This window comes from Giraffa tippelskirchi, chromosome 2 (assembly GCF_054371585.1).
Source record: "Giraffa tippelskirchi isolate mGirTip1 chromosome 2, T2T-mGirTip1v1.2.pri, whole genome shotgun sequence".
In the NCBI taxonomy this organism is placed as follows: Eukaryota; Metazoa; Chordata; class Mammalia; order Artiodactyla; family Giraffidae; genus Giraffa; species Giraffa tippelskirchi.
Window position 1 is genome coordinate 33,001,844 of NC_137276.1, and position 25,065 is coordinate 33,026,908.

The window sequence follows — 25,065 nt, forward strand, 5'->3', positions numbered from 1 at the left end:
AAAGCTCCCTTTGTGCCTCTCCTGCTGCACAGGGAACTTCCTACTTGTATGTAAAATGCCAGCTCATAGATCCTCTTCTCTGGGGAACTGCCTGCATTTTCCTCACTTCTGCACTAGCTCTCAGCACAGTTGATAAATATCTCTAAGAAAGCATACTTCACATCTCTGTGTAATTATGTATTTGTATGTCTCCTTCACTTGACTAGGACCCATCACAGGAAGAAATCATTAATCATTTAAATCGATTTTTTTAAATCTCAGGAACCCACACAACACAAGAATGTGTATTTCATTTATCTAAGTAGGAAGCAAGCTGTGAGAAGAGGAAACAAGACTAGGGGAAATAGTGGGGACATCATTCTGCCAAAAGGGGAATATTTGGGACTCTGGGGAAGAGGTCTCAGATCAGAGCCTTCCCATATCTCACCATTTACTTTGTTGGTCCAGAACTTGCTTCTTGCCCAAGATGAATGGGGGAAAGACACCTTGAGGTGGGTTAGGTGAGATGGAGATTGCATGGAAGCCACTGCTTTATGTGCTATGGTGAAAATATTTTGAAGTTTCTCTAATAGCCACACTCCCTTCTTCCAGTGAGAGCTGATTTTCCTTTTTCCAGGGGATCATCCACATGATAGCCTCTGACTCAGGCTACAGGGCATAGGATAGCCTCTGACTGAGGTCCAGGATGGAGCACAGGGCACCACTCGCCCTCTGACTTTGGAGTTTGGTTCAGGGAAGAGATGTGACCAAAATATCCAATCAGGGTAGATCTCACTTTTGAAGGTGCTGTCACGATTCTGTTGTACTTGAACCTGAGGGTCTGTGAGGCTGAAATAGAACAGTGGTATCCTGGCAGATGTTTAATAATTGGGTCTCAAAACAAAACAAAACAAAAGCCATCTGTAATTTGAGATATTTGCCGATTCCTATGCCATAAACATTTCCACCATAGCTGATTTCAAGCTCCAACCTCGTATTGCTGTTACGGTAAGGTAGACTCACCATTACAGGGTCCTTCCACCAGAGTCAGAGATACAATGTATTTAAATAACCTCAAGAGCACAGATAAAAGCAAAATGTAATAAAATGACTAGGAAATATGGGTTTTGAGTATCTATTACCTTTATTTTAATTATAACTTAATTGTATGCTTAAATAATTTATCTCTTTCAAACAATGACCGTGTTAACAACAGGCTCACAAAGTGCCTAGAGTTTTAACAGTTGTTTCTCAAAAGCTTAAATGAAGTAGATCCAGCAACCCACAGAGACACAGCCATCTAACCTGTAAGAGGCCCAGAGAGTGTGAAAAACAGTCCTAACCATAATGTTTACTATATAACTCTGTCACCTCTTCAGCCCAGGAAAGTTCTGCCATTCATGGCTTTAATCGAGTGATTGATTAATGTGATTCCATTTTTCCTTTCTTACCATATTGCTTATACGTCCTTCTTTGCTTTTCTTTGTGATTGAGCTAAAGTTTGCAGTATACATGTACAGCTAATGAAAGTCCACTTTAAAATAACACTATGCTACTTCACAAGTAGTGTCAGTATCTTATAATAAAATGATTCTAAATTCTTTCCTCTCATCCCTTGTATTATTGCTGTCATTCATTTCACTTATATATAAGCACACATAACCATATTCATTGAAAAAGACCCTGATGCTGGGCAAGATTGAAGGCAGAAGGAGAAGAGGGTAACAGAGGATGAGATGGTGGGATGGCATCACTGATTCAATGGACATGAACTTGGACAAACTCTGGGAGAAGGTGAGGGACAGGGAATGGTGCGCTGCAGTTTCTGGGGTCGCAAAGAATTGGACACGTCTTGGCGACTGAACAATAACAACAAAGCATATACATAAAATGTATACTTAAACGCACATACATTGTTGATACTATTTTGAATAAACTGTTATCTGTTAGACCAATTAAGAATAAGAAAAATAAAAGTTTTCATTTTACCTTTACCTATTCCTTCTTCAGTTCTCTTCCTTACTTTATGTAAAATGATTTTGACCAATATTATTTTCCTTCTCTCTAAAGAACTTATTTGGGTTCCCTGGTGGCTCAGTGGTAAAGAAACTGCCTGCCAGTGCAAGAGACGCAGGTTAGATCCCTGGGTGGGAAAGATCCCCTGCAGAAGGAAATAGCAACCCACTCCAGTATTCTTGCCTGGGAAATCCCATGGACAGAGGAGCCTAGTGGGTTACAGTCCGTGGGGTCGCAATAGGATCGGACACAACTTATCAACTAAACAATGACAAAGAACTTATTTCAACTGTTCTTGCAAGGCAGTTCTAATGGCAACAAATTCCCTCAATTTTTCTTTGTCTGATAAAGTCTGCTCTTTCTTCTCCTTCTGGTATTTTCACTGCATATGCTACAACTTTTTTGGTTATCCCATAATACTTGAGTACTCTGTTCTGGTTTGGAGTTTTTTGGGTTTTTTTTTTCAATCTTTGTCCTCTCTGCTTTTCAGATTTGAGGATTCTGTTGAAATCTACTCTAGCTTTGAGATTCTTTCCTGAGCCAAGTTCAGTCTACAAATAAGTCCATCAAAAGCATTCTTTATTTCTGTCACCGTGTTTTTTAATATCTTACATTTCTTTTTGATTCTTTCTTAGGACTTCTATCTCTCTGTTTACAGTGCCTACCTGATTTTGCATGCTGGTTCCTTTATCCATTTGAGCCCTTAACATGTTAATTATAGATGTTTTAATTCCTGGTCTGATAATTCCAACATCTCTGCCATGTCTGGTTCTAATGTTTGCTATGTCTGTTTAGATTGTGGGGTTTTGCCTTTTGGTATGCCCTGTAATTTTTTTTTTTTTTTTTTGACAGCTAGACATGATGTATGAGATAAAAGGAACTGCTGTAAATAGGCCTTTAGTTCCGTAGTAGTGAGGTATGGGGGCGGGGGAACATTCTGCAGTCCTAAGATCAGGTCTCAGCTGTTCAGTGAACCTATTCCACTGGACCATGAACTTCACAAACGCTTCTCTTTTTTATTTATCCCCCTTAGGTGGAACAGCATGACTCGAGTGAGCTGGAATTGGGTACTTCCCTTTCCCAGGTCAGTTAGGCTCTGATAATACACCAGCAGGTTAGGCTGTGGTTAACTAGTTTCCACTGGGGGCAGGGCTTGTTACTAATGGAGTGCTCTGATTTATTTCATAATATTTTCTTTTCTCCACCCTGACCGGAAGCTCAAGGGGATTTTTCTCTGCTATTTACTGTGGGAACTTGGTCAAACTCCTAAAGGTAAATCTCACAATATTGTTGGGGGTCCCCTTAGGCCTGGGTCCTCCTGCAGTTTTTAACTCTCAAGAGTTGTCCCCACTGAGCCTCCAGCAACTCATCAATCACAGTTCAGATTTTTCTGCACCCTCACTTGTTCCTACAGGGAACTTGCTGGTTTTGCCAGCAAGTTTCTGCTCTAGTAAGCCGAGATGACCTGTATTCACCTGTCTGCCTCTCCAACCTTGGGAGCAGCAGTTTGCACTGTATCCTTCCTCTCTTACAGAGCAAAGAATTGTAGATTTTTTTCAATCTGTTCAGTTTTTCACTGTTGTTAGGATGGAGTGACAACTGCCAAACTCCTTACATATGAAACCAGCAATGTCAATGATTATTTATTACTCTTCATTGAATTTGTTACAATCTTGTTTCTGTTCAGTGTTTTGGTTTTTTGGCTTGGAGGCATGTGGGATCTTAGCTCCCTAACCAGGGAACGAACCCCACCCCCTGCATTGGAAGGTGCTGGCATGCTTAGCCGGATCCAACTCTTTGTGATCTTGTATCTGTAGCCCGCCAGGTTCCTCTGCCCACGGGATTCTCCAGACAAGAATATTAAAGTGGGTTCCACATTCTCCCACAGTGGGAGGCAGATTCTTTACCACTTAAGCCACCTGGGAAGCCCTACATTGGAAAGTGAGGTCATAACCACTGGATCACCAGAGAAGTCCCAATGTCAATAATTTTTGACATCGATTCAGTTCCTGAATTTGCATAGTAGTTGCATCTCACATAATTTTTACTTTATTTGCACATATCTTTCAACAACTGTCAGGCTTAATTCAGAAAGTATTTATTATATACAAATAATAGTGTAGTTTTGTGCTTGCTCTGGAGAAAGACCAAAGAAATAGAATACAGTCCTTTCACTGGAATGTTCATAATCTCATCAACATAATAGGATACACACTTAGGAAAATACTATATTAGAAAGTTGGCATATGGCTAAAAGTAAAGACTGTGGTCCAAGAACCAAGAGCTTGAGGAGGTCAGAGTAGCAGCCCAGGTGGACCAGAAGACAGGACAAGCTTCCAGGAGGAATGTACCTTGAAGGTGAGTGGGACTTGGACAGGCCACAGAAAGTTAGAAAATGGTCAAAATTGGGGCCATAAAAGGGAGATGGAAAGCCCAGAGACTCCTGAGCAGCATTCTCCTTTTGATGGAGAGGGCATTAATGAGGAGGCCTGGGGCACCGGGCAGTTCCAGCATTCCTGATGGCTCTGTAGAGGGCCTTGAGGGTGCCAAACATTTGGAGTCCTGCCATTTTTTAAACTCTTACATGAAAATGTCAAATGTATAGAAAAGCTGAAAGAATGGTACTATAAATTCCTGTATACCTACCACTAGCTTGTCATTACTAACATTTTTTTCTGAATAATTTGCAAGTAAGCTGCAGACATTGAACCTCCCAAAAGTGTCCTTATAAGGATCTTTCTATACTACCTCAATCCCATATCCATCCTTAAGAATGTTAACAATTCCCTAGTATCATCTAATTGCCGGACCATATTAAAATGTTCCCAATGGTCCCCAAATATCTTCTAGAGTTCATTTCTTTCCACCAGCATCCTATTTGCACTTGGCTGTTATGACTCTTGTGTGAACATCTCCACTATGTCTCTTTCATCTTTTTTTTTTGAACCCAGGTAGTTATCTTGTAGAATTCCCCACATCTGGATTTTTAAAAATTGTATTCTTTCCTCTTAGTGCTGTCCAATTTGTTTCTCTACCATCTTTACTTCCTGTAAACTGGGCAAGACTTCATATTTTGGTTTATCTGGGAATGCCCTGCCTGTCTGTACAAGTAGTCCTAGTGTAATTGTTAAATGAGTCATCTTTCACTCTCAAAAGTACCTTAGTTTGGATGATTAATTTTATGTTCACTCTCTGGAAACGGGAAGTTAGGTCTAAAAATTGATTCGATTGGGACCAAACTTTTGTGGCAAAAATGCTTCTTAGTGAAATGCATTTAGTTTTGCATCATGTTAGGAAGAAGTGTGGATCATACTGAGTTTGATCACTCAAAGCAATGACAGCTAGATTTCATCTCTGCAAACATTGGCTTTTCCCTTCACAATTAGCTAGCAGCCCTTTAGAGGAGCCTTTACACGTTGAGAATATCCTTTTCCTCAACATTTTGCCTACTAGTTTTAGCATTAATCGATGATCTTCACCTTAATCGATTATTTATTTGCAGTTGCAAAACGATGACTTTTCTTATGCTGTAATTCTTTCTACATTTACTAGCTAGCATTCTTAGAAAATCAAGGAAGATTTTCAATTCCTCTTTTAAAAGATACTCCATTCCTTTTCAATTTATTAAAATTAAGTAAGTAAGGAGCTGATGGACTAGTTATCTCTAATTGTGGCAAATGGCTTTGGGTTTTGGTTTTATTATTGTAGGCTAGTGAATTTTAATTTGTTCAACATTTTAAAATACATCACAGTCATTATTCGTTTCTGTTGCTCAAATCTCCTTCTTCAAACATCTGTGTCTTTGATGCCCTCCCCACCCATTCACTATCTTGAGTGTGTCTGTGTTTTTTGGCACAAAATGTTCCATGTTCATCTTCTATTGTCTACGTTCCAGACCTGAAATCAACCCTTCCTTCTAGCCTCTAGCTCCTGCCAGTGGGGATTTTGTCTGTTTCTTGATAAAATTATAACTGAGCAACTTTTCATGTGTTTAAAATCTGCAATGTCATTGCTTTTAGGTCCTTTCAATATTTTATGCTAGGAAACCATCAGTTCAGATTGATTCTTCCAATTAAATTTAACATTACCAAGTTTTTTCTTTGATTTTATATTTGTATTTCTCCCCTCATACTAAGAACCTTTGTTTCTACTAATATTAATGTATTTATTAGCTTTAGCTACATTATACAAAAACACTTCAAAAATTATAATACACACTTTATTACTGAAAATATGAAGTAGAGTTTGAGATTTATTTGTAACATTTTCATTTTTAGACTATACTTCACTGAGGATACACAGAGGATTACATTCAAAAGTCAAAATAATTCTCTTTTCCAGGGTACGTTACTATTTACATTCCTTTGTTTCTGTTTATTTTTATTCTAAAGTTTGCCTTTTTAAATTTTTTGTGCTGATTTTGTTTCTAATGTATGTCAAACCATTATGTAGCTTAAAAGTCAAAACTGAAAAGATAGATCCAGAGAATCAAGCTGAATCACTTCTGATCTATTTCCAGCTCCCTTCTGCCTCCTATAGGTGATTATCTGTATCAGTTTATGATTTTGTGGCTCAGACAGTAAAGCGTCTGCCTGCAATGTAGGAGACCTAGGTTCGATCCCTGGGTCAGGAAGATCCCCTGGAGAAGGAAATGGCAACCCACTCCAGTACTCTTGCCTGGAAAATTCCATGGATGGAGGAGCCTGGTGGGCTACAGTCCATGGGGTCGCAAAGAGTCGGACACAACTGAGCAACTTCACTTTCTTTCTTCTTGCTTTTCTTTCTTGCAAAAATAAGTGTGTGTGTTTCCTGTACCTTCTTTTTTTTAAAAAAGAAGGAGCTTATACTGTCCTGACCTTGTCTTTTCCACTTATCATATCCCAGTGGTCACACCATTTTTATGGCTTCACAGAACTCTGCTGTAAGGATGAACTAAAATTGATTTAACCAGTCCCCCACTCTAAAGCATCTAGGTTTTTCCGATTTTGGTTGCTGCAAATAAAACTAAAATAAATAATTCTGTGTAGATGTTGCACACATGTGTATGTGAAAGTGTATCTTCAGGAGAGGGCCCTCAAATTAAGACTGCTGGGTTACAAAGTCAGTGCATCTGTTTTAAAGTTAGATGTCCCCAGTTTCCCTCCATGAGGATTGTAACATGTTATTAGCAAAGAGAGCCTGTTTCTTAAGAACCTCCTATCATCAGACTTTCAGACTTTTAAAATCTGATATGTAAACATCAATATGTTCTGGTTATAAACTTTCTCTTAATAGGAGATGGATTAAACATCTTTTCATCCATGTAAAGGCTTTTCAAGGTCTTGGGTTTTGCCCACGTTTTTTCCATCTCAATTTTTAGTAAGTCTTTATCTACTAGGGAGATTAATCTTTTATCTGTGACCCATGAGGCAATTCTTTACTCCCAATTTGTCCTTTGTCTTTTGATATTGTTGATAATACTTTCTTCCCCCATGAAAAAGTTCTTTATGCTTTTCTAGTTAAATTTATTAATCCTTCTCTGATTGCTTCTGTATTTCAAGTCATAGATATGGTTATAAAAAATTTAACAGTGTCTTCTTTTGGTACAGGTATGGCTTTATTTTTATAGTAAGATTTCTGATCCATTGGGAGTTTTTCAAATGGTTTGAGGTATAAATCTAAGTTTTATCTTTTTCCTAAGTGGCTTTGCAATTGCCCTGCTTATTAAAAAGTCCAGCTTTCTTCTATTAAGTATGCCACATTCAAAAAAATTAATCTCCTTACATTTTTCTGATTTGTGTCTACACTTTCTCTTTAGTTTCAGTGGTCATGCAAAAATACCATGCCATTTTTATTAGAGAGGCTTCATAGCATGCTTTGGGCTTCCCAGGTAGCTCTAGTGGTAAAGAATCTGCTTGCTAATGCAGGAAATGCAAGAGACACGTTTGAAAATATCCTGATGCTGGGAAAAATTGAAGGCAGGAGGAGAAGGGGACGACAGAGGATGAGATGGCTGGAGGGCATCACCAACTCGATGGACATGAGTTTGAGTAAGCTTCGGGAATGGGTGATGGATAGGGAAGCCTGGCGTGCTGCAGTCCATAGGGTCGCAAAGAGTCGGACATGACTGAGCGACTGAACAGACTGACTGACTGAAGCAACTTAACATAGACGCACGCACGCATAGCGTGCTTTAAATCTGAAAGGTCTGTCTCCTTCCACCCCCTTGATCTTCTTTGTCAGAGATGTCTTGGCAATTCTTGCTTGTTTTTATAGACAGAGAAACTTTAGAGTCTACTTGCCTTTGGCATGGTCAGAGAAGAGGGTCTAGCTACTTTTCTCGGCATCACATTAAACTTATACATTAAATTGGAGGTAATGGCATTCATGACGTTGAGTCATTCTATGCAAGAACATGAACTGTCTCCCCATTTGTTCAAGTCTGCTTTTACTGGTGGCCCTCTGAATCTAGATGGACTGTTTGGGTAGAAAGATTAGGAGACTAGTCAAGCTTCAGATAAAAGGTAATAGAAAATCTAATCAACAGTCACCATATCTGTTATCAAGGACTTCTCCTGACGTCCAGGACCTCAACCCCTGCAGACTCTGAGCCTTCTCTTGGCTTTCTACTTCTCTGATGCACCCATTCCTTGGACAAAGCCTCTCCACCCTTGCCTGCTCTCTGGCTTCTTCATGGCCCTGACTAACAGGGAAGACCTGACCTCTTGACTGTCTAGGACCCCACATATCTGCCTCCCACCTTGCCTTTGGATGACAGTTTCTGGCTGGTGGCTGGTCCATGTGACTGATGAGGAGAATGGATATTTGAGGACCAGTCTGCCCAAAAGGATGGTCATGTGCAGGGAATTAGTCAGGAATAAGATGGATCCCCAAGGTGAGACTCAGTGACAGGGCATGAATGACATTCATACTTGGTTCTAAAAGAAAGGAAAACTCTCTGAAATCCTTCTTAAGAGTCAGCAGTTGGAAACGTAGTCCGGAATGAGAGTGGATGTACATCTCGCCACATTGAAGAAGCAGGAGGCTGAGCAGTGATCCAGTTGAGGATGTAGGTTGGAGTGAGAGCAGGTCGAAGGTGGAAAGATTACAAAGCAGAGTCCTGTTGGCAGACTGGCTCTGTGGGCTGAAGGCAAGAGAGGAGGTGAAGATAAGACACAGGCAAGGAGTTGTCTGTCCTAACAACAGGCTATTGTAATGCTCTTACCGACCGAGGACTAGGACTGATTATTGCACTGTTTTCTTCTAAGCTGTTATCCTCATAAAACAGATACTACACTCCAGGCAATTTGATGTACAGAATATTGAGTTTAGGATGTCCCTGGTGGTCCAGTGGTAAAGAATCTGCTTGCCAATGCAGGGGTTATGGGTTCTATCCCTGGTCTGGGAGGATTCTACATGCTGCGAGGCAACTAAGCCCATGTGTCACAACTACTGAAGCCTGAGCTCTGGAGCTCATGCTCTGCAATAAGAGAAGCCACCGCAATGAGAAGTCCATACACAAAACTAGAGTCTAGCCCCCGCGGGCCACAACTAGAGAAAGCCCATACGCAGCAACAAAGACCCAGCACAGACAAAAATAAGATAAATAATAAAACTTTGAAAAGAATATTTAGTTTATTGAACAGATAAAATAGAGAACTGATTTGTCTCACAAAAAGTGAAGACTTGAGCTTCAAAGAGCCTTCGCTCATTTGTTCAAGTCACAGATGTGCCATCTCCTTTCTCTGTCCTCCCTTCCTGCCCCTTCCCCACAGAGGAGAGCAGATAGACCATGAGCAGCATCTGCCTCACTTCCTGTTTTCTCTTGGCCTTTCCCTGGCCTCTTCTGTTATTTTTCGGTGGTGGTTTACCCAGGCTCCCTAACTTCCTCCCACATCTTCCTCCATCTGGGCCCTTAACTGGCACTGGCCAGCTAACGAGGCATGGGCCTGACCAACGGCAAGCTCCTGCCACTTCAGCCTGCAGGTGTCAGAAAGCCACCAGGGCCACTGTTTGTATATGCAGCCTCCCCAACCCCACCCCAAGTACGGGGGCCAGCACAGGGGAAAGAAAGTGAATGGTTTGGGAGTTAAAGGGCCCTGGCTCATGGATCATGAAGGCTGAGTGGCCTTAGGTAAATGCTGTCACCTATCTGAGGCTCAGACTTCACATCGTGAATCACAAAGTACCCCTTTCATAGAGTTGTTGTGGGGCTAATCTTCATGGGACTAGATTATGATTAGAACCAAAGAGCCACACTGCATAGTATCAATGCCACACCTTGCCTACTTCCTTTGGCAATTTGCCTAAACCAGCCCTGGCAGGGGAAAAGCCATCAGCAGGTGGATGGCAGACCAGCGGAAGTGAACTGTGGCTGACCTTCCAGTTTCAGTGAGGACTTGGACTACTTCCAAGGCTCTGTAAACTGCCACAACCAACTAGCCTCACTTTGGGAAGAAATCTAGCATAGTCCATCAAAGGCATCTCTTCTGGAAGCTGTGAAAGTGTTTCCACTGATGGAAACCAATTTCTGTACACATGGGCCCATGTCCAAATGCCAAGTTAGAAGGAGTCCGAACCCTCCTTGAATACCATTTCTCATCCACTAAAGATGGAAGTTGAGGCTGAGGAGATTAAGTGATTCCCCTGAGGTCATGGTTAAGGTGATACCTCGATGTCAGGGCAGGGCCTTCTTCTGAATCACAGATCTCTCTTGTGATGGCAAAACTCTGTGATTGTCAGCTTAGACTATGGAAACAAGTTCGGGTTTGAATCCCAACACTGAAGAGTGGTGGAACTTTGGGCCAGTTACTTAACCTCTCTATGAATCAGTTTCTTCACATGTAAAATGAATGGTGTCATAGTGCTGCTGCTAAGTCACTTCAGTCGTGTCCGACTCTGTGCGACCCTATAGATGGCAGCCCACCAGGCTCTGCTGTCCCTAGGATTCTCCAGGCAAGAATACTGGAGTGGGTTGCCATTTCCTTCTCCAGTGCATGAAAGGGAAAAGTTAAAGTGAAGTCGCTCAGTCGTGTCCGACTCTTAGTGACCCCATGGACTATAGCCTACCAGGCTCCCCCATCCATGGGATTTTCCAGGCAAGAGTACTGGAGTGGGGTGCCATTGCCTTCTCCAGGTGTCATAGTACAGGGACTTTAAAAACATTCGAGAAGCATGCTGTTAGTTGTCATTAACGGATACGTGGAAAGTTTGTTGTTCAGTCGCTCAGTCGTGTCCTACTCTTTGTGACCCCATGGACTGCAGCACGCCAGGCTTCCTTGTCCTTCACCATCTCCTGGAGCTTGCTCAAACTCATGTCCATTGAGTCAATGATGCCACGCAACCATCTTATCCTCTATCATCCCCTTCTCCTCCTTCCTTCAATCTTTCCCAGCATCAGGGTCTTTTCCAATGAGTTGGCTCTTCTCACCAGGTGGCGAAATTATTGGAGCTTCAGCTTCAGCATCAGTCTTTCCAATGAATATTCAGGGTTATTTCTTTAAGGATTGACTGATTTGATCTCCGTGCCATCCAAGGGACTCTCAAGAGTCTTCTCCAGAAACACAATTTGAAGGCATTAATTCTTCGATGCTCAATCTTTTTTATTGCCCAGCTCTCATATCCATACATGACTACTGGAAAAACCATAACTTTGAATATATGGACCTTTGTAGGCATGGAAAAGAGCCCAAGAGAAACCAGTGCTGCTCGGTCTCATCCCCAAACTCCAGTATAATGTCTTCCTGTTCTCAAACGTCATCATTTCATAGGGCTAACTGAGACTTGGGCGGGGGTGGGGGTGGGGTTGTCCTGGCTTTGCCCCATAGCTCTAGAGCAGATGCTATTTTACATATTTTTGTTAAATATTTGATACCTACAACAAGTACCTATAGATCCACCACTCAACTTAAGAAATAGAATACTACCATTGCCTTTGAAGTCGTGTGTGTCCCTTCACTCCGACTCCACTCCCTGGTAACCATTCACCTGAATTTTACATTTATCATTCCCTCCCTTGGTTTGACCATATATGTCCTAAGTAACAAATTAGTTTTATATGTCTTTAACCTTGCTCCTTGGAAGAAAATCTATGAGCAACCTAGACAGCATATTAAAAAGCAGAGACATTACTCTGCCAACAAAGGTCTGTCTAGTCAAAGTTATGGTTTTTCCAGTAGTCATGTATGGATGTGAGAGTTGGACTATAAAGAAAGCCGAGTGCTGAAGAATGCTTGCTTTTGAACTGTGGTGTGATGGCATCACTGACTCAACAGACATTAGTTTGAGCAAGCTCTGGGAGTTGGTGATGGACAGGGAAGCCTGGTGTGCTGCAGTCCAAGGGGTCGCAAAGAGTCGGACACGATTGAGCGACTGGACTGAACTGAATTGAACCTTAATATACTCAGTGGGTAAAGAACCGCCTGCAATGCAGAAGACATAGTGGGTACAGGTTCAATCCCTGGGTTAGAAAGATCCCCTGGAGTAGGAAATGACAACCCACTCAAGTATTCTTGCCTGGAAAATTCTATGTTTGGAGGAGCCTGGAAGGCTACAGCCCATGGAGTTGCAAAGAGTCAGACATGACCAAGCTTGAACACGAACAGACCTTAACATAACTGGAATCATGGTGTATGATCTTATTTAACTTGCCTTTATTGGTCAGATTATTTTTGTTATTTATCCATGCTGATCAATTGTAGTTCACTCATTTTCACCATTGAATTGCATGAATATGCCACAGTTAGTTTACTCATTTTCCTGTTGATGGACAATTGAGTTGTTCCCAGTGTTGGTTCATTTTCCATTAGAAAGAGTGTTTCAATGACAATTCTTGCATATGACCTTGGCGGACATGGTATACTTTGAGTGTTCTGACACAGTGCTATGTCATGACCTCATGCTGATCATTGGTATGTATCCCATCAAATGTATTAGCTAATACTAAGCTGTTTCCAAAGTGATTGTACCTAGTTATATTTTTAACAGCAATTTAAAGGAGTTTCAAATTTTCTTTAAGGTTAGTACTATCCATTTTCATCTATTAATAGTAATTAATGAATTTTCATGTTCACTGTGCTGTGTAGATCGAGACTGAGTGTTTATCATGCTTTGTCGATCTCCACGTGCTATGGAACAAAACCATGTTGTGTGATCTCATTCCGTTCACAAGTTATCAGCTAAGATTTGGTGTCTTCCATTCCCATGTTTGCATTGACCTTCATGGGAAGCTGATTATAGCTGCACAGCAGTTCTGCCAGTTTGGAACATCACAGTTGTCACGCTACACACCACGTGGGATAAAATGTCCAGTCTGGAAAAGCAGACTCTCATTTTTATCATGTCAGACTAGACACAGTAAAAAGAAGAAAGACAACTGGCTGTAAAAAGAAAAAGCAGAAGTGTAACTCTTGCCCTTGGTCTTCTTCTCTGGGGAAATAAGTTGCCAGCCCAGGTGCTGAACAGAGTTGTTGGTTGAGAGCAAAGTAGCCAATGGGGTGTACCTTACAGTAATTTAGAAGGAACAAGATGACTACCATCCCATTCAGTGGAGCTCATTTTCCCTGATCCCGATGACATTCTACGTGCCTTCACCTTCCTGATCTACTAGTTCCTTTCAGTTAAGAACTGTGAGGAGAGGAGGGACGAAGATCTAGAACTCCTTTGAGATACACTGCAAGAAAACTGAGCTGCATTTTGTGGGAAATAAACAATTGGATGAGTCAAGCATTTATATTTTTCTCACGAAAGATGATCTGCTCTCCCACTAGCCTGGTGAATTCCGTAATTTGGCTGAGCAGAAGGGCTCCACCCTTCAATAGCCCTGAGGACTCTGCTCCTGACCATCTGGTTGAGCTAGAAATCCAGAGGCAGTATACGAATGCGAATAATCAAGATTTACCTGGAGAAATACAGAACCTCTGTGGGGACAAAGAAGCAGCATAGGAGAAAAGGGATCCATCTACCACACCCATTTCCCATTGCCCACTGCTGCCTCACCTTCCTCCTTCTCTTTTTTCCCTCTTCTGCCTCTTCCTCCCCCCCCTCCTTTTCCTCCAGCTCTCTCATTTTTGCCTCTTCCTCCCTTTTCCCCATCTTCAGCCAGACCTTGGGTCTATAACAGGAGAGGTAACAGGGGTCGCTCTGCTCGGCCCTTTCTGTGTGTTTCTCAGGCCCAGGAGAGGACTGGTCACCTGGATACATGGGGGAAACATATGCCGACTTCGTAAAGATGAGCAGAGCATTCCTGCTGGAGACAGGGAAGAGCGTCCAGGTACAAAGGGAAAGGTCTTTCTCATTTTCTTCCTCCCTGACACTAAACTGTCTCTTGCTCTCTAAATGACAGATAAGTTCAAAGGTTTCAGAACAGGTAAAAAAAGAACTGTCAAGTTTTCCAGAAGGGAAGTGGACCCCTTGGGATGGGTTCAGCCCATGCAGGTGTGTTTCCCCACACTGTTCCAGGGTACCCCTTACTGCTCCCATGTCTGGCCATCACTGGGTCTGGTAAGGGGCTGAAAGTGAGCAGGGGATGAGGGCAGGAGGGGACAAAGGCAGTGAGGAAAGTGGCACCTGCCCTCCAGGGGACCTCCAAATGGCCTGACGTCAGAACAGCCTTGTTGGGAGGTTGTTAGATTTGTTCTCAGCTGACTTTGGGGTACATCTTGATTTTGTTTGATAGCATCTGGATATCAGCACACCTCCTGACACCATCAACCTGATAAGGTGCCCACACTGTATAGTGGACAACCTCTCCCCTTTCCCAGATCTCCTGTCTGTATCCCTGATGACTGTACCTAGGGAATTGTCTTCCCATTTTACGTAAATCTTCAGGATAACTAAATTCTAACTCTTCAAGTAAACTGTTAACCACTTGATATTTATTTAAAAATATGTGGAGGGACAGAGCGAAGAGAAGCTGCACAAAAATGCCATTTTCATAGAATGATCCTTTAAGTGGAAAAGCTTATCCACGACTTTAGGCAAATGAGCAGGAAGTCCCGAAGGGACTTTCAGATGGAAATGATTATTCTACTTGTCCTTGAGCCCAGGAAGGGGACAGCATGACACCTGCTGAAAACAAGGGCTATATGTGTTCAGGACAACAGGAAGTAGTGACCAGTCAGAAGCTTGCCCAGACCTGGTTACAAATCTGGTTATAAAAGAAAGCAGCTCAAAGGAAATTTGCATGTCCAATAGGTTTCACTATTAAAGTTTACACAATGTAGAGTAATCAGCCAAGCTGGCTGGCTACCCAGATCACATGATTATGTAGAAACATGAAACTTGACTATGTGCTCGAGCAAGTTTTACTTCTCCCTAGTACAGAGGTGTTTGCCAGCAGCCTGCACTCTCAGAAATCAGACTCAAGTGACTGGGACCCTTGAGATCACAGGCTTACCATGCTACTCCCAAGGACGGCCAGGGACTGCTGACGTGACCACTGGACAGTGATTTGTGGCTCGTATAGTTACAAAAAGAATGGATAAGCTTAATAAAATAACCGTCCCCGCCAGTCAGAAGTTGAGGTAAGATTTTTGCCATTCAATACTTTTTCTTCTTCTTCTCTTTTTTTTTTCCAATGATTTTACAGTGTATCAGAAATACTGAAATGCTGGGATACTTTGCTTGTTCTAAGAAAGCTGAGAGTCAGTTGCTATAGGGAAGTGGACTGTGTTTTTAAAGAAATGTGTAGGAACAAGTGGGCTTATTCTAGCCGACTTTGCCAGCGGTGGATTAAAATGTAAAGCCTTGAAGAGACAATAAAAAAAGAAAAGCCAAGAGCTTAGATTCTACCAGTGGTCAGCTTGGAGTCTTTAAACACAAGCTTTTCTAAAAAAAGTTTGATTTAATCTGAGTACTGAAAGTTTTCATTGTGGATTTCTATTTAATGCTAAGGAATGTTGTAATAATTTGTATTCATTATAGTTTTACTATCTCATTTATTTTGTGGCTGTATACCACAAGTATTTTGGGGGAGATTAGATCTATTTTTCCAGTGTCTTCATGTCAGTGCAACAATTATATATAAAAAGATTAAATAAACCACTTAGGAAGAATAAATAAACCAGAAGTGACCCAAGGGGCAAGAATCAAGAAACTCCTCTGAGCTGTGGGAAAAAAAAAAAAGACTTTCCAAATTTTTATTTTGAGGATTTTCTTTTTGTCTCATTGTAACAATATCAAGACTTTTGGACACGGGAACTTTTAGGTGTTCAATGAGTGTTTTATATTTCAGCTACTATTTGAACTTCATTTTTTCATGGGTTGATGTGACATGTGTAGCAAAGAAGTTATCATAAATGATAAGGAGCTACAGAATTAGGGCTGTTGAGACAGAATTTAAGGGCAGTTATCCTGGGAATGGCCAAGGGACAGTCCTTGACAGTTATAATATGGGTTATATACCTGGTAGGCCCTTGGTAAATGATAGTTTGAAACGAACTGCTGGTCTAGAATCAGGAGGCAGCATGGCTGCAGTCGGTCCCTTTGAGGGCGTGTTGGTAAGTGCTGCTGTATGGGCCCTAATGGGAAACAAGAAAGTCTTGCCCTTGGTCTCACATTGCTACACCGTCATGGGAGGGGGTAGATAAAAGAGTGCAAGTAGTAAGTGACTCAGTGAGTGTCAGAAATGAATCGGAGTAGCCGGAGAGGTTTTAACAGAGAAGATGCATCAAGCACTAGGCTTTGTCAAAGTAAATGAATAAACCAAACCAAATAAAAATGAATATATAAATATGGAGAGCCAAGTAGTGGCTACCAGAAGGGAAGGAGCAGAGGACGGGGTGGGGGCGGTGAAATGGGTAAAAGAAGTCAAGTGTATGGTGATGGATGGAAACTAAATTTTTGGCGGTGAGCACGCTATGATGTATATAGAAGTAGGAAATATAAGGTTATAAATGTGAAACTTACATAATATTACAAACCAATGCTACCCCCAATAAAACAAAATAAATAAAGAGCTAGTCTTTGAGAGGCACGTAAGATAAAAAGAAGTTGGGGAACTGGAGGGAAAGCCTAATGTGCTGGGAGGGAGGAAATACAGAAGCTGACCCTTGGAGCTGGACTTGAGTAGGTCCATTTGTAGGGTGATGGACCTTCCTTCTCAACAGAGGCTGTTGAGTAAGCATGTGGGACCAGAAGCTCCTGATGAGATTCGACACGTAGGGTGCAGCCACGTCACAAAGGATTGTGAGGGCTCTGGCCACACAGAGCTGGAGAACAGTGTACACTGTTACAGATGTCGTGCCAACAGGCTTAAGAGAGGTTGTCAAGGATGCTCGGTGAGAGGGAGGCGGCTAAGTAACCCAAGCCTCTAATGCTGCAGGCCTGGACTCGGGGCAGAGCAGTGAGAAGGGAGAGGGAAGGAAGGACATGACCAAGAAACTAACTAGGCATGGATATTAGGGTTTCTCTCAAAGGAACAAGAAGGTTTAGAAGGTCCTTTTCAGGGATATTCCATAACCTAGGGCTGTACTAAGTTTTAGAACTTCTTTCAGGAAATCCAGACGAGATTTTAAATAGAGGAGAGCAATAGAACCTAAATCACTTTATAATTGTTCCCTCAGGGACAAAGTCCAGCTTTGTCACAGAGCCATCAACAGACAAGTACAATCATAGATTAGAGGGTGGAAAACTGAAACTGTATTGTGGATAATCATATACTACATTCATCTGCTCAGGCAGAAGTAACTCTTTCCCCCCTACTTGGTGACTGAGTTGTTTTTACAGAATTGACCCATTTTGACAAAATATGCACTGTTGATGTAGAACTTTTCGAAGACAAGAAATTGTAAACACATTGAACCTGAAGCACCATTTAAAACCTTTTCTGTAATTAGATGGGATGGCAGGGCATAAATAACTTTTTTCCCCCACTAGGTAACTGAGTTGTTTTTACAGATTTGACCTGTTCTGATAAAATGTGCACTGCTGATGTGGAACTTTTCAAAGAAATGAAATTGTAAACACAATGAACCTGAAGCACCATTTAAAATCTTTTCTGTAATTAGATGGGATTGGCCGGGCATAGGTAAATGAATTCTTGACCCTTTTGGTTTGCATCCTCTGTCTTGATTGGTTAACATCACTTCAAAAGATTGACAACTGTGCAATTATTTGGCATTGAATGACAGTGTAAGTGAAGAGCTGAGTTCATACTCTTAGGTTTATCAACACTTAAACATACTTTGCTTCAATTATTAGCCAGAAGAATAGAGAGATAGTGAGTGTCCTTCTGGGGGCAGGGGGAGGGAGTGTAAAAAGGATGACCTTGATCTGGGTTGAAAAGAGATTAGAGGCAGAAGGAGTGACCAGGAAGAAGAAAAAGCAGAATCAACCAGGAAAGGAGGGCAGGAAAGATTGGAAGGAAAGAGGAGAGTCTCAAAATGAAGGAGGAAGAGAAGGTTCCAGATGGACCTTCTGAGATAGACAGCTGGGGATGAATAGTCAAGTCTGAATTCCTACTACTGAAGAGTTGAAAAAAGCGAAGTGGCTCTGTTGTACGTGACCACAGAAATGTGTGAGCACAGATTCTTGATTTTTTTTCTCCCCTTGAGGCACTACATGAAGTTGGTTTCTCTGTTCATGGGAATCCAAAAACTTACAGAATCTTTTAGTTGATTCTCAGCCATGATTTTCCCTGGATTTTATAAGGTAACAATACCACCAGAAAAGCACCTCAGACCTGGGGTCTCAATCCTTCTACAGTAAATATTCCTGTTCACAAAAATATTACTGTTCTGGGTAAACGTTTCAACATTTACAATCCTGAATCACACTGACTATATTTCTTTCAAGTTAGTGAAACTAGTTTGTGAAGGAATTTTTATGTTTTACATATACTTTTTTAAACTTTTTATTTTATATTGGAGTATAACCAATTAACAATGTTCTGATAGTTTCAGGTGGACAACAAAGGGACTCAGCCATACAGATACATGTATCCATTCTCCCCCAAACTCCCCTCCCATCCAGGCTGCCACAAAACGTTGAGTTTGACTCATCACGTGTGCTTATGTATTTTTCTTTCTAACCCCTACAAATATATATTCACTTATTTTTACAAATGAGAAAAGTCTTTGACACAGGCATGGATAAGCCTAGTCTCCCTGATCCTTATCTTATTGGTGTAAGAATATGGTATTTTTCAGTCAAATTAACATATGTGTGACTTTAGGAAACTGTGCTTAAACTTCGTGGTCCCAGCTTCTTCAGCTAAAAAGACAGAGATAATAATAGCACCAGTTTCAAAGGGCTGCTGCAAGGGTTAGAGCGATCCTGGCACACAGTAATTATTGAATTGAAAAATGGTGGTTATTTAGTAGCTTTATTGTTATTCTTATTAATTCTATAGGTGTGCAATTGACTTTCTGAACAGAAAAAGAGCACTTTACATGGATCCTTGATAAATTTCATGTCAGTTTCAGTTCTTCTTTTTAGCTATTTTGGCTATTTTACCTGTTGATTCTGACATCTGTGGCATTTAGCTTTGCATGGACTGTAGACGTGACAAACACCCTTTCTCTGCCTTCATCTAAGCGGCTAATAAACTGTCAAGCATGACAGAGCCCTGTCATGGGTGTCTGGGTCTCACAACAAGGGCTCTCACTTGGAGATCCTATTTGGCAGATCCTGGGACATGACTTTTCTTCTCAGGTCTTGGAATCCTCAACTGGAGTTTCCAGTAACTTGACTTTTCCAGTTCATGTCATCAGAAATAAATTTATCTTCTTTTCACCTTTCTGTCACTAGCTTCCTCTGTAGCCTTCTCTGTTTCTGTCAATGGTGTCACCATTAACCCTAAGTCTGATTCATCTTGCCTTCTGTACTTTCACTCACCTACCACACCCTCTAGTCTTTATTTCATGATACTTCCATATATGCCCTTTTCTTTCTTTTTCTACCACCCCTTCCTGGATAGGTCTTCATCACCCCTGTGTCCCCTAGCTACAAAATGAGAAGTTTGGATCTGATTATTCTCAAAGTCCCTCTCAGCTCTGATGCTGTGTGGTCCTTTAGACATGAAAACCATACTTGAAATGTTACATCTTCTGAGGCTACCATTTCGTCCCATGACCTTCAGGAAATATGTCCTGATGGAATGATCAACTTATTTGAGATAGTTTTCAAAATACTTTCATACACTTTTCTTACAAACTTTTTGAAAACTGTCCAACTCTGAACACTGGGATCAGAGGATTCAACTAGACAGCATCCAGATACATCATCTAGAAGATAGCTATGATGTATTTTAGAAGGACAAAGCAACTGGTGCCCAAAAGGGAAGGGTTCCAATTACCAACTACTATCTATGGGTCCTGATGATGCCACTCAACTTCTCTCAGCCTCAGTTTCCTCAACTGTCAAATAAAACTAGAGATGCCTTCCTCACAGGTGTGTTCTGAAGACATGGACTAAAGTACCCAGAATATTTGTCATATGGTCAGTATAACGAGTAAAGAAAAAGTAAACACAACAATCAGTACTTCAACCCACCCTTCACGAGTGACTGTTTGTTATGTCTCTTCCTACTCACGGTAGTAGATCCAACCCCCTTTAAGCTGGAGTGGCAAGCAGAGCAGGAAGCTGCCCAGGGGCTCATCATGGTGGATAGAGCACAGCCTGAGTACAAGTGTGTCTGGGACATCGCTCTTATCATTCTTTATAAGTTTAGGTCAGAGGCCAGTGCTGATATGAGAGGGCGCAGAGGAAGTGCAGCATCTAATGTCAGAGATAAGATAGACTTCTTGGGAAGTATGATTCCCTATTCTCTTCCCACTGCTCACTTGCATCACGTCAGCTGAGAACCTGCTCAACTGGGCTAACTTGTGTCCTACCAATGGATGGAATTCTCAGACAGGTATCGTTCTTCTCATGGGCAAGCTATATGGGAGCCACATTAGAAATTTGCTTAGTGTATGAGGATTTCAGGACCATTAGCTAGGAAACCTCAAGGCACTCTTTCTCATCCACTCTCCTCTGGGCACGGCTCTGCCAGGAAAACACTAAACCAGAGTCTACATATTCAAGGCGCCCTCTCTCCTGGATCCAACTATCACCTAAGCAATGTGTGCCATGGCTGAACAGTTCCTTCCTCTTCATGAATGTTCCCAAATGGGCTACAATAAATTAATTAGGTTTCCGAGAACTGAGCCACAATTACATTCCAGCCCTGCCTCTTACACCACTGGATGGGAAGAGATTGGGCTGGTACCCAAATGTTTTAGGCACACATTTACAATCTCTTGGTTTTTCCCCACAGATGATTAAGCTCATCTGTTCTGTGAAGAATTTACTTGTTTTGTGCATTTTCAAAGAAGATCTTACTATTGCCCTCCTGCGATGACATCAAGGTGTCTGGGCTTGTTAAAGAACATGAATAAGGAAAAAAAATTAAGTAATAGCATTATAGAGAAATTGAAACACTGGATGGTTTTTCTTTGGCTTTTTAATAAACCCCATAGAAGCTGTCTTACCCTGCCCTTCCCCCAGACATAGCTGCATCATTTAGATCAGTGGTTCTCCACCAAGGACAATTTTGCCCTCCAGGGGACATCTGACAATCACACATGGGGTGGGGGTGCTGCTCACATGTAGTTGGTAGATGCCAGGGACACTGCTGAACATCCTGAACTGTGCAGAACAATCCTCACAGCAAAGTATTATCTGGCACAAAAATGTCAACAGTGCTATATAGTTGGAAAACTTTGATTCAAATCAAGTAGAATGAATTTTATGTAGAATGAGAAGCACAGATTCACTTGTATGTACTTAGAGTGCAGTATGTATTAAAGTTTAGAATATATAATACATATCTTCGCCATTGATGTGGCCTCTGCTTGCTGGACTGATTTTCCTCTGTCTGGGATGATCTGGGTCAGGGGTAGCCAAGCAGAAAGTCCAGAAGTTCTTGAGACTGCATGTCAATGGGTTGTTTTTGAAAAAAGAAATTTTAGTGTCAAACAAAGCTAGATGCCAGGAACTACATGAATCACTGAAGCATATGTTGTTCTCTCCTAAGTTGAGAAATGAAAGCAGGCAAAGATTTCCAGACATCAGGTCAACCTTGGAATACTCTGTTTCTACCTCTTTAAGTAGACTGGGCAACTTGAGTGGAAACCACAAGAGTTAGGATAAATATCAGGTAGACTCTGATTTTGTAGGCTAGTGGTCACTGGAGCTACCACTGCCTCCCCATCAGACACACTGCATGTCTTGCCTTGTGCTTTGGATTTGCCAGGTCCTTTAAATCTCAACTGACCTGGAACCATTTGCTTCTTTAAGATGACCCTGCATCTCTCTATTTCCTCTCTTAGGTGTTGATATCTAAGCTCTCTGTAACAGCTTCAGTTTTCTCATTCCATGTACTTGCTGGGCTTCCTTAGCCTCCAGGAGCCAAGCACACTATTAGAGGTTAAGAGGATGGCACACTCGTTGTTCCAGAAATGGGTCCCCCCTGCAGATTGGTGGAATTCCAGCCCCCATCCAGGTCCTGCCTCAAGATCAAAGGAGTCATGAACCCTGAAGTGTGACCCTAGCTTGCTGTTTACCAGGTCCCACCGACCTTAAGGGTCCCTAGGACATTGCAAGGAAGCGGCTGATGTTGGCACACAGGTCACCTGGCCTGTGGTGGACACCCTCTCTCAGGGAGCCACCCCTCCTGCTGTGGGCTGAGCCTCTTTCTGGGTCATGCTTTCCCATCCCCAGTTCTACACCCCTCAGTGGGCAGGCTTATGTCTTCCTTCCCACATCTGTACTTAGTGCTACAGCTGGGGACTGCCTGCTCCCAACAGCTCCTCCCTTGCTGCTGCTCTTCCTAGTCTAACCTGCCTGCTCTTACCTGTCCTGCCTCATCTCCCTTCTGAAAGGTCATCCATCAGCAGCTATATCTGTAGACTGATTTTCCACTTGGGTATATTCACAACCAACTTGGGTGTATTTTACAGCATCATGGCCTAGGTCCCCAAACTGGAAGTAGTCCCTTAGTCCAGCATGGGTGTTCCAATGCTCATTTCCACAGCAGAGCATGGAAGCCAGCTTAGGGACATGTTGCATGTCCTAGATGAAAAGTGTTTCCCTGTCTGCCACTTTCCCGAGAAAGAAGCTGGTTACTCCCAGGGCATCCCCGCCTCCCAGCAGGCTAGCTGGGCGTCCTAGATTGCCACCAGATTTCAACCCTCCTTGAAGTGTAGGGAACTTGCAGCAGAGGTCACTGAGTTTTCAAGGCATGGGCCATGCAGTCTCACAGACCGCCATGCTTGATTTAGTGCTCTGCTGTTGCAGTCTTGGATTCTCAATAGTTTTGAACTAGGAGCCCAGCATTTTCATTTTACACTGGGCCCCGGAAATTATGTAGCCAGTGATGGTCACAAGTTCCATGAGCCACCTTGGCTAAACCTGCTCCCCATGCAATGTGTCAGGACACAAACATCAGTGGAGAAGCCTCCTCCCCTCCTCTCCCCAGCCTCCAAATCAGAAAGGTTTACTTGGCAGGTAAAATGGAGAAACCATCTCTCTACTCCTTTAGGTAAAATGCCCAGAGATGTGATATTACCTATATAAGCTCACACTAACAAAGCCCAGTCTAGAACTATGTCTCCATGCTTGCCTGTGAGTAGGGAGGAAGAGCAGATCATGTCTACCTCTTTTTTTTTTTTTTCTGTGTTATTTACTGGCTAATAAAACATTCTAGCTTAGTCTGTATCCTATGTTTCTCCGAGACTCTTTTTAAATTAAAAAGCAGATAATTTACTAGTCAGAAATCCCAATGAGGCCCTACAGAATATTGCTGTCAGTATTTCATGCTATTACATGCTTCCAAGTCCAAACTTGAATTTCACACTGACGCAGGCATGTTTGATACCCTATGATACTATATATTTTTCAAAGAATGTTCCCACAATAGTTCATGTAATCTGAGAGTGAGTCGTAATTAAAAAGGGCAGAGTTGGTCTTATGCATAGACTAAGTATAAAGGACCACGTGGTATAATTTAAGAAGTGCTCCAGAAAGATGGTTTGGTTTTTTTTTTTGCTGAATTTTGGAATCAGGCAGACCTAGGTTTGACTACTTGCTCTGTACTCCATAGATCTTGGTCTTTGAGAAGATTACTTAATTCTTTTTAGCTTCAGCTTTTCAGGAAAATGAGTATAATAATAAATAACATAATGCATGTTCAGTTGCGCAGTCATGTCCGACTCTTTTCGAACCCATGGACTATAGCCCACCAGGGTCCTCTGTCCATGGGATTTCCCACGCAAGAATACTGGAATGGGCTGCTCTTTCCTCCTCCAGTAGATCTTCCCAACCCAGGGGTCCAACCCATGTCTGCTATGTCTCTAGCAGTGGTACATGGATTCTTTACCACTGAGTCACCTGGGAAGCCCATATAACATAATAGGGGTGTTGTAACCATACATGTATTAAATAGAGAGTAAGGGTTCAGAGAATGTCCCACAAATCCCTCCTGGCTTGGGCTCTGCTGTTGCCCCAAATTGTGTCCTTAGAGAGACATCCTTCTGTGATAAAGCAGTGTCTCAGAGTCCTGGCTCAAGATTAACATCACTGTAATAGGTTCAGGCATTAAGCCCTTCGCCATCACTAACACCCAGGCCGGAATCTAACAGCTCAGATTGTGGGGGCAGAGAGCTGTGTTCTTCTGTCTCCCACACAGATGTGGCTCAATCTGCGGTTGTTAGTTGAAAGAAGGGAACATTGTTCAGGAAAGTGGTGAAAAGAAGGTGAGAAAGGTCAGAGGAGGGAGACAACACCTAACTCAAGGGAGTTCCCAGCAGGGAGGCTGTAACTAAGGTGCTTGGACAACAGGGTTAGAGCGCTGAGCTCAAAGGTAGAAAGAAATGTCCTCCCTCATTGACTATGCTGTTGTTTACAACTTTACTTGGTTCAAAATGTAAAAAGCTGCAGGGTGAAGAATAACCTTTTAAACATGTTTGGCATATTAATGACAGTACCCAATCCTGGGCAGGAAAGAAACAGTCTTAGCACAAATAACTGCAATAGAATCAAATACAAACATGAGAAACATACTTTCAAAAAGGAAAGTGGCAAATGTAATACCAAATTGAAAACACGCTG

The 25,065-nt window shown here is 42.0% G+C and overlaps 1 protein-coding gene across 2 annotated transcripts in view; it reads left to right on the forward strand.

The window, feature by feature from the left end:
* Positions 1 to 15,290: 15,290 nt before the first annotated feature.
* BLNK (B cell linker) overlaps positions 15,291 to 25,065 on the forward strand; it is an 80,577-nt gene continuing 70,802 nt past the window's right edge. For both annotated transcript variants that reach the window (XM_081551154.1, XM_081551163.1), the window contains exon 1: positions 15,291 to 15,497. In XM_081551154.1, the coding sequence (XP_081407280.1) occupies positions 15,451 to 15,497 (47 nt within the window). In that variant the 5' untranslated portion in view covers positions 15,291 to 15,450. The remainder of the gene's footprint in view (positions 15,498 to 25,065) is intronic.